At 39.0% G+C, this 10089-nt stretch overlaps 2 protein-coding genes across 7 annotated transcripts in view; one reads left to right on the top strand and one right to left on the bottom strand.

Moving 5' to 3' along the window:
- The first annotated feature begins 497 nt into the window (after window positions 1-497).
- On the top strand, window positions 498-5193 carry RPS6 (ribosomal protein S6). Its single transcript, XM_036331248.1, has 6 exons — window positions 498-624; window positions 1157-1288; window positions 2635-2845; window positions 3023-3169; window positions 4792-4949; window positions 5054-5193. Exons 1-6 carry the CDS (start codon window positions 619-621, stop codon window positions 5147-5149), a joined length of 750 nt encoding a protein of 249 aa, XP_036187141.1. The 5' UTR covers window positions 498-618; the 3' UTR covers window positions 5150-5193.
- A 260-nt stretch (window positions 5194-5453) lies between these two features.
- DENND4C (DENN domain containing 4C) overlaps window positions 5454-10089 on the bottom strand; it is a 115180-nt gene continuing 110544 nt past the window's right edge. For 5 of the 6 annotated variants that reach the window (XM_036331242.1, XM_036331239.1, XM_036331245.1 and 2 more), the window contains 2 exons: window positions 8857-8921; window positions 5454-8615 (listed from right to left, as the gene is read on the bottom strand). In XM_036331242.1, coding sequence (XP_036187135.1) covers window positions 8479-8615; window positions 8857-8921 — 202 coding nt within the window. In that variant the 3' untranslated portion in view covers window positions 5454-8478. The remainder of the gene's footprint in view (window positions 8616-8856; window positions 8922-10089) is intronic. The other variant, XM_036331244.1, reaches the window with a different exon arrangement.

Below are 10089 nucleotides of genomic sequence, written 5' to 3'. Positions count from 1 at the left end.
AGGAGTTCGATATAATTTCTCGTTTTGGAAAGATCGCGAAGGCAAGAGGGAAAGCAAGGAGACTATTTCGTAGGTACCGATGGTGGCCGGGCCTTGGGGTAATTGTGATTATTGGCTAATGCGTGGCTAGGAGTGTTGTTCTGCGACAGAACAACGATTACGCAGATGGAGTATTTTGAGATAAAAACAAATCAGGGTGGTCAGGGTGTCTTGCTGTGAACCGCGGAAGCAGGGCACGGGGCGCTCCCGGACCGTAAACCTTCCCTCCGAGTCCGAGGTGCAGGAGAGTCCAGGAGAGCTGAACTCAGGGCCGCCTGCCTTCCTTGGCGGAGTCGGAGACAGAGCTGGGCTGCTTCCGGGTCAAGGGTAACGCGAGAAAGGTCAGGCTGGGAGTCTAACCTTCAGGGCAAAACCCGCCGCCGCGCGCCCCCGGTGCGGCTAGGCTGCTAAATCCACCTCCGGACCGCAGATTAGCCCCACCCCCGACTTCCCATGATCACTTCCGCTCTCCCAGGCTTTTGCCCATCTCGCGAGAACTGGAAGTGCCTATGTGATCTGGCCTAAGCGGAAGTTGAGCCTCTTTTTCGTGGCGCCTCGGAGGCTGTCGGCTGCTTCAGGATGAAGGTAGGAGGAGATGGCGGGTGCTGGCTTAGGCTTGGGGGGCATGAATCGAGCCCCAGGACACGGCGTCGCTGCTTTTGTAGCTCTCCAAAACCCCGGTTCTAGGTAGAGGAGGGTCTGAGGTAGGAGAAAGCTTTTGTTTTGTGGGGCTGGAGCTCCTTGGGAGAGGGGATGGCGAACGATTGCCGCTGGAGTTGCGTGGGGCCGGGAGCGTCATGGTGGCGGCGTCCTCGGGCCTAGCCGGGCAGATACGGCTCTGCTGTCGGTTGGGCTCCTTACTCCCGGGTGCACGGCTGCGGAGCCCCTCGTCCCCGGCGTCGTTGCGCGGGGATTGACTGACGACGGCCTGTTTTTAGCGCCGGGCTGGTCGCGCGTTATTGCACATACGTGCTTTATAGTGAATAAAAGCGATGATCTCCATTTTGCTGCTGGCTGTGGGTGGGGGTTTGACATGGAAGGCTTTTTGCAGTGGAATGCCTTTGTAGGTGGCTCTGTAGTTTTCATTAAGCTCTTTTTCCCTCCCTTTAATCCTTAGCTCAACATCTCTTTCCCAGCCACTGGCTGCCAGAAACTCATTGAAGTGGACGATGAACGCAAACTCCGTACCTTTTATGAGAAGCGGATGGCCACAGAGGTTGCTGCGGACGCGCTGGGTGAAGAATGGAAGGTGCGAGTTGATCGCGGAGCGGACCGGCTGCCGCTCTGTGAGGCGGGGGGCGGTGGTAAATGGGGTGGTAATTGGCTGTGTAATTGGTTTCAAACTCGGTTCTGTCTGCCGACCTTGCAGTGGTTCTCAACCTTCTGGCCCTTTAAATACAGTTCCTCATGTTGTGACCCAACCATGAAGTTATTTTCGTTGCTACTTCATAACTGTAATGTGGCTACTGTTATGAATCGTCATGTCAATATCTGATACGCAGGATGGTCTTAGGCGACCCCTGTGAAAGGGCCGTTCGACCGCCAAAGGGGACCCAGGTGAGGTAGAGCTATCACCTGGCGAGGTTTTATAGCTCAAATGGGAAAGCATACATCCCTAATTGCGCTCGCTGCAAGCTAATGGTCTCCAAAGGGTGTTTTTAACACTAGATTGCCGAAGGAAGTCATTTTGACTGTTTTTTAATTTCAATTAGAAAAACAATTATGTATATAAGGACACAATGTCTTAGAATTTTGTGACTTTTTACAACATATGAATGCGTTTATTAATAATTGTAGTTACCTCCCCCTCCTTCATTTCCGGTATATATATATGTGTTATACCCTTATATTGCCCCAAAGCAGGCATTTTGACTGGTTGGGGGGAAATTATGACTCTTATTATTGAATTGAGTAAATTCCTTATATGACCAGGTCGGCTCTGTATTGAAATAACAGTTTTCATTTATTTTTCGATTACCATCACATGATAGATAACATACAAGTACATGATAAATTGTCGATACTTGATAAGTTGCAGTTGCTCAATAAGCTAAACTAGTACTTGTTATTCGAATCTTTATGCAGTGATACTTGTTCTAATAAGTTATTGTATTTCTTTTGCGCCCTAAATTCATGAAAGAAATGTCGAATAGAAGCGAGTTATTGGAAAAGCTAAGGAACACAAGTGAAGAGTGCTCCGATATTATTCTTTCACCGTGCAGTCATTTTGACTGCTTTTGGGCAATATAGGCATATACTAAATTTCCGTCTTTCTAGTGCTGCAAGTGCCGAGAAAGGGTGTCTCTGGTTTCTTCGTTGTTTGTGGATACTTTGGTCTCTTACCCTGTAATCTGTTTTCCATAGAACTGTTCCCTCTAGGAAAGCCTAGGCTAGGCTAGAAGTCGGGCTTGATTGCAAGGAATTCGCTAATTGAACCTAGGAGGTTGGCACATGCAGACAAACATGAGTGAGCAGAGGAATTCTATTTTTAAGAAGTTCCAGGTTGTACTTAAAGAGCTGCACCTGCTAGAATTGAGAGTGTAGGTCGTGGAGGCCACAGCCCTTCCTTTTGTGAAGTGTCATTGTATTCTGCAGGGTTATGTGGTTCGCATCAGTGGCGGGAACGACAAGCAAGGCTTCCCCATGAAGCAGGGTGTCCTGACCCACGGCCGAGTCCGCCTGCTGCTGAGCAAGGGCCACTCCTGTTACAGACCCAGGAGGACCGGGGAGAGAAAGCGCAAATCCGTTCGGGGCTGCATTGTGGATGCCAACCTCAGTGTTCTCAACTTGGTCATTGTCAAAAAAGGTGAGGCTTGTGTTCTTGCGTTCAGTTACTGCTGGCATTGATTTAAAGCTGATTGTCCAAATGCATTCTCATTTGCCATACCCAATGGGGTTGTTTGGTTTTTACCAGTGAAAGCAGTAACTTAGGGTTCTTTAAAGGGAAGGTGAATTAAAGTGTCTTTGTTCACATGTCTCTTAGGGGAGAAAGATATTCCTGGTCTCACTGATACCACCGTGCCTCGTCGCCTGGGGCCCAAAAGAGCCAGCAGGATCCGCAAACTTTTCAATCTCTCTAAAGAAGATGATGTCCGCAAGTATGTTGTGAGAAAGCCTCTAAACAAAGAAGGTAGGGGATATTATGACATTTAGGGCTCGTTTAACTTGGTTATTAGCCTGTCACCTGCGTTTTTGAGTGCTTATTAGAACAAAATCTGTGCCCACAACTTACCTGGGGATTTTAGGAAAATATTGAGGGTCATTAATCCTTGTTATATCCAGTGCCTTCTATCTAGAGTTATAATTTTTCTTGAAAATTTTCCTGGTAGTAATTGATGTTTATCCAAAAATAACTTAGCAGACACTAAGTTTATTGCTTTTAGGTTAGAAGTTGGAAAAACGATAGAAATTCTAGGAGTTTACAAAAGAAATAAAATGCTTTCATCAGTTGAACTTGCATTTTCATCTCTGGGATATGAGTAGCAATAGTAAGAGTTATGAGAATTAGGTTTATACTGTATCCAGAATATTAGGGAATGGGTGTTTGGTAGTTCTATATTTTTAGAAGGTACCTTGTTAAGCAACATAACCCATCACGACTGTAGTCTGTGGCTGCAATATTTTATAACATTAATATTTCTGTATGAAATGTATGAACATTTACATTAAATGGAATAAATAGCATATTCAGGTTGGGTTCTGGCAAATTATGGGGGAGGGTGTTGGTTGGGTTTTATTTTTCCAGGTAAACCTATACCTGGCTTATTTTAAGTTCATTAGTCATTCATTCCAAATATCCCACACACCCTATGTGCCGGATACTATTTTAAAGATTGAGGATAAAGTATAGTACAGTGGGGCCTTGACTTACGAGTTTAATTCGTTCCAAGACCGAGCTCGTTAACTCAAATTACTCTATCAACTCAATGCAAAAAAAATCGGCTGAGAGACAGCTGGTATCTCAAAAAACTCGTTAGTCGGTACACTCATAAGTCAAGGCCCCACTGTGTTAGCCTCCTGTAACTTATGCTTTAAAAAATAATTGGCAAATTCACAGGAGTTCCCCATGATCACACCTTTGGAAACACCATCAGTGTAGTGAGTGAGTGTTAGCAGGTGTTTTTAAGATGATTCTTGTGTCTATGGTAAGGCAGTGGTTCTCAACCTTGGCTGCACATTAGAATCACCTGGGAATCCTTTTAAAATCCTGATTTCTGGGCCTCATCCTCCGGATATTGTCTTTTTGTTACTAATGATGAGGCTCAGAAATCAGGATTTTAACAAGATTCCCAGGTGATTCTAATGTGCATCCAAGTTGAGAACCACTGCCTTAGTAGTTGGCAGGAAATCAAAGTGATAGAAAAAAGCTGTGTGTGACTTTATTGTTAAAAAAACGTAAATTTATATATGATCTTGACATCCAAATGGGCTTGACTTAATGAGCTGTCTTCATGAGGGCTAAATGTGCTAATTAGGAAAACTGGTAGCTAGTATTAGCCTCATCACTTTTTAGAAGGACTTCAGTTCTCCTTATATTTGTATAGTATTTAGCCTGCCTTGTATTTTTGTTGGGAAAGTGGTGGTATTTTTAAGTTGTAAAATATTTCAAAATTGATTTAAAAGGCCTCATACAAATAAGTTTTCGTAGATAGTAACTCAGGTTTGTGTTTGTTACTAGTTTTTAAAATGTAGGTATGGGTCCTAATGAACAAGGGTATTGAGAAGTGATTAAGCCATTATCTAAATTTTTAGGTAAGAAACCTAGGACTAAAGCACCCAAGATTCAGCGTCTTGTTACTCCACGTGTCCTGCAACACAAACGCAGGCGTATTGCTCTGAAGAAACAACGTACTAAGAAAAACAAGGAAGAGGCCGCAGAATATGCTAAGCTTTTGGCTAAGAGAATGAAGGTCAGTCTAAGATGATTGGGGTGGACAGGGGGAGGAGTCAGGCCTTACTTTGGGTTTAGATTTTCAACACAGACAGGCTTTAACTGCTTTTTTGTTTTGTTTAGGAGGCCAAAGAAAAACGTCAGGAACAGATTGCGAAGAGACGTAGACTGTCCTCTCTGAGAGCTTCTACCTCTAAGTCTGAGTCCAGTCAAAAATGAGATTTTTGTAACTAACAAATAAAGGAGAGCAAACATCAAAGCCCCCTTACCGACTATTCATTGATGATAAAAATTAGATAAATGGAGAGAAACTCGGGTCATAGAAAAAGGAATACTGTGTACAGCAATCTAATGGCTAAAACTTAAAAGTGACATATCCTTCAAATTTAGAAGTACATTGTGATGGTGAGGGATGTGTGCAGGATATGGTTTCTCTTGGTATCTGGGTGGCTCAGGAAGAGATTCTTAGCATAAGGCATTTTCAGTAAGTCAATAATTTCAGGAAAATAAATGACTAGGATTATTAATCTTTTATACACTTTATTTTTAGGAATACAGTTTTTCTTAAACATCTACGCACAATACATGAAAAGTGCCCTTGTGAAGATGGACATTTGTCATATGTGATGAAAAAGATTACTTGTTAAAACCATAGTGGATACCATTTTGCAAAAGTTCACAAAGCTTTTAAAACCAGTGCAAATGTACTACATTAACAGAAAGCTTTCAACTCCAGTGAATTATTCATGTTTTCTATTTCACTCTGAAAAGGAGTTGACTATGTCTGTTTTAAGATTAAAAACTTGCATCAATAAAGGATGCACAAAGGGAAAGTAGTACACTTTTTCTAATGTACCATATCTAATCTCTGGTAATTACAGTCAAAACTATCCTTTACAGGGTAGAAGGATCTTAAAAAGGCACATTAGGCTTTAAGGATGAAGAAGAGGCTCATTTGCTGAAGTATAGTTTAACCACAGTTTGTAAAATTTTGAAGTAGTTTTTACACAGATAAGTTCCCGTGTGCGACCAATGCCAGTTCCTGGATCATTCTGTGAAAAACAAGATTCTTAGATAACAGTAAGAGATCCCCATTGCTCTTAATACATGGTATTAGTTATATGACATGAAAAGTCTTAATTGGCAATTGACTATAGAAATTAAAAGGGAAAATGTAGCATTTTTAAAGATAACAAAAAGGACATACAGTGGGGATAACAAGGCCAAAAGGCAAGTCTGGTGTATAGGTCTGTGTTAACCAGTACGTACATGATTGACCCTAATACACAAACCATGAATCACATTGCTGATTTTAAGTGCATTCTCTAAAGCGGACACATGGCTTGCCTACACTATTTTAGCTCATGAGTTCTGGCAGATTTAAGATTTCAAGAGTTACTGAGATAACAAACATCTTCAATCTTGTATTATGTACCAAAAATGAAAAAAGGCAACAATTTAATATCCCAGATTTAATGGGAGATTTATGCTCATTATTAACCATGCAGGATGCTATAATCAATTTACAAAATGCAGCTAAAGTTAGATTACCAAATCCAAAAATAGTTTTAACACGTTGAGCCCACTATACTTTTAGTCCAGACAGGTCAGTTACTGGTGCTGCCAGCATATCGGTGAAACCAGATATTGCAGGCTAAATGGAAAGGAAGACAAAACAGGCTTGGCGCTTAACGTGTTAACATTTTAAAATAATCTGGACTAATTTGAAAGACCGCTTTCAGAAGTTAACAGGAGGATACGTTTCATACAGTGTTAAAACTATAGATAATTCAAATGAGATTTTTTTTATAAGCTTTTAGTGGTACCCTTTCTGTGGTAGGTGCTAGAAAAAGCCTTTAAAATAAATCCACTTCTATTTCAGCAGACTCAAGTTTCCAATATATAATGGCTATTACTTAGAATGTTACAAAAAGTTATTAGAAAATTTAAATACTCTTAACTGTGTAAGGAGATATTCATTACAGATTTTTTCTTTGTTTAGTGGTAATTTAGTTTCAGGCTACAGAGAAATAGATAATTTTGGAATTCTAAAGGTCACAAAGGTTCAAATTGTGTACATTTCTGGAGGCTTAAAAAGGTGACAATTTTTCCTTTCATTCAATCTCCATCTTTTTTATATACAAGAGTAATTACAAACTTTCTGTTGGGATAATAAGTGTTAAGTATTAAAAACTAGTACCAAGTCTTAGTTGCAAAAATATATACTCTGAGTTAGTGCAAAAGATCCATTTTTAAGGTAAAGAGAATTGTACATAATTTCTGAGAAGTTCTTTCACAATAAACTGAAACAAGAATTCTGCAAAGGTCAGGTTAACCCTAAACGATGAAAGATTGGTACAACAACAACATGTAAAAGATTATACCAGGTAGGAGATTTGTGCTGTTAACTACCAGTAAATAATTTGTACCAGTGATTTAGTCATGTATAATTACTATAAAACACAACCACTGGTGTTTTACACCACGCAGAGAGTTAAGGCAATCTTACTGTTCCTAAGGGCTTTTAACAAAAGGCAAAATTGTCAGGCATGTGAGGTCATGATTTTCTTAAATCTGGCAAACAAGCTCAATAGCTTTAAAGTATTAAGACTTAATTGATTTATCCTAAAAAAACTATTTACAAATGCACAAGCATACAAATCTATATATTATACAAGAATAAAACTGCAGTGCAAGTTTATCCCACAGGTTTTAAAAAGTGACCAATAGCAACCATTTACTGTGCCTGAACCATTTCAGGTCCAAAGACTATATATATATATATATACAGGCATTTTAGGCATGTTCCAATTTTGTGAAATATGAAGCCAATTTAATGTCATTTAAACTGACTCATGTATTATTCAATTATAAAGCTGCTGTATATTAACATGCTAGTGGGAAGTAGATGGAAGTGACTGGATGTTCAAGATAAAATCCATTAAGGAAAATAAAATATGAAGGGTAAAGATATATATTAAATTTAAAGTCAAGGCAGTTGTCATCAGACTTTGCAGTTAATTTTGAGATTAATGACTACAGATGAATTTAGTAGTAGTCACTTAGACCCCTTTCAGAAAACTTCAATACATAATCTATAAATTTTAATAAATATAATATGGCTGTATATACACATACCTACACAGCCACATATATACACACACATAGAGTTGCTCTTAAGAGATATTTCATTTGTATTGGGGTTAGGCAAGTTTAATTTGTCATTCCCCAAACCCAATTAGCTTCAAATATAAACAATGCCAATGATGAATGCGGTTTCTCATTATCAAACTATTGCAAACATTAAGAAATCCAAACAGTTTTCAGAAGAGGCAGATAAACCATTCAGAAGTTAGAAATTTTCAACATAAATAAATCCTGGGGCATTTTAATGGTGTTGTTTCATTTCTAGGTGATTTGGTATGTTACGTTTCATATGTTGTCCCAAGAGATCATTTCGGTTTTCACCAATTCTTAGCATTCAGAACAAACCTTGAAAGTTTCCAGACTGAGTCTATTCCCCCAGCTTTGTGTGTCTGAAATGTAGTTTAAATGAGAGGTGCTCCAAAACACTTCCTGCACCATTCCACACTGACACTTGGTGGAACGTCAATTTTCTGCAACTTTTCAAGGATTTCTGAAGATAGGCTATTGTATGCAAGTCCATATTCATTATCAAAAGCCTCTGGAAAAGACAATTTCAAAAATGCAGTTATTTGTTAAAGAAAAAATTTATGCATTTATATATGGTAGTCCAATCATATATACACCACATATTCAAAGGCAGGTGGAGTATTTATCCATACCAGCTACAATTTTAAAAATTACTTTAGGAAATAAAATTCCTTGAGAATAAAGCGTAAAATTACATTTGAAAATAGTAAAATGTAAGAAAACAGGAAAAAGTGCCTAATTAACCAACTTACCAATATCAATATTCTCTCTTCCAAGAGACACTAATGATAAGAAGAGGATTTCTCTGTATAAACTCCTATAAAACAAATATTTTTAAAGTCAATAGGCTAAGAGTATGCAAATAAATATGTGAAGGTATTTTTAATTGTTTAAAAAGAAGGATTAAGTTCTCTGGCCTAACAATGTCCTGGTTTTGATATGTGGCAGAGTTATATGAGATGTCACCTTTGGGGGAAGGGTTCTTAACTATTTTTGCAACTACTTCCTTTGAATATCTATTTCAAGTTAAAAACCAAAAACAGCCCTGATCGGTTTGGCTCAGTGGATAGAGCGTCGGCCTGCGGACTGAGGGGTCCCAGGTTCGATTCCGGTCAAGGGAATGTACCTTTGGTTGCAGGCACATCCCCAATAGGAGGTGTGCAGGAGGCAGCTGATCGATGTTTCTCTCTCATAGATGTTTCAAACTCTCTATCCCTCTCCCTTCCTCTCTGTAAAAAATCAATAAAATATATTTTTAAAAAAACAAAAAACAAAAAAAACCCCAAAAACAAAAAATGGTTTAACTTTTTTACAATTTTTTTTTTAACAATATAACTGTTCTAATTCCTAATTAAAATTTACAAAGGCAGGGTCTTCTGTCATCTTTTGCCACTTGACAAAGTAACAATTTCTAAGGAGTCTAAAACGCTTTGACATGGAGTGAAAGGTGGAGTGGTCTCTACTATCTAACCCAACCATAAAAGATAAATCACCTTTGATTTGTGGACATAAAAATGTCACAAATGAAATCTGAAAAATAAGCTTCATAACTCAGTTGTTAAAAATAACTTAGGAAGTAAACTGATTTGTTTATACACAATGAAAAAATTAGTAATGCTGACTGATGATGCTCCATGTAGCTTTTCTTTAGAAGCTTCAGAAGCCATAGCAGGTCATTTCTAATATTCCTTCCCTGCCCTTATACCACAGATGCTTGAAACTAGGTGCTTTTTAGACTGTAAAGGAGGTCATCTGTACCTCAATAAGAGGATCCATCCATTTCATTATCCTCATACTAAGGTTTTCTGAAGCTTCCTCTGCAAAATTCACTTATGCTGACATTGGGATGAGTACTGATCCAAGCATGTTCACAGACAATAGTAAGAGGATCAGGAGAGCTCCATATCCTTTGTAATTCACTGCTTCCATCACTTTCCTAAATTGTTTCTACTCCTAAACCCACTTTTTTTTTTTTTTAAATGTCC

This window comes from Myotis myotis, unplaced genomic scaffold (assembly GCF_014108235.1).
Source record: "Myotis myotis isolate mMyoMyo1 unplaced genomic scaffold, mMyoMyo1.p scaffold_m19_p_12, whole genome shotgun sequence".
Taxonomy (NCBI): Eukaryota; Metazoa; Chordata; class Mammalia; order Chiroptera; family Vespertilionidae; genus Myotis; species Myotis myotis.
Note: the sequence above shows the minus strand (reverse complement) of the source record. Positions and strands in the feature narration are given on the sequence as shown.

Bases quoted from the DNA above. Each gene is read 5' to 3' on its own strand.
- RPS6 (XM_036331248.1), top strand. The intron at 2,846-3,022 runs GTGAGGCTTGTG...CATGTCTCTTAG, and splicing joins CTTGGTCATTGTCAAAAAAG to GGGAGAAAGATATTCCTGGT. The intron at 3,170-4,791 runs GTAGGGGATATT...CTAAATTTTTAG, and splicing joins AAAGCCTCTAAACAAAGAAG to GTAAGAAACCTAGGACTAAA.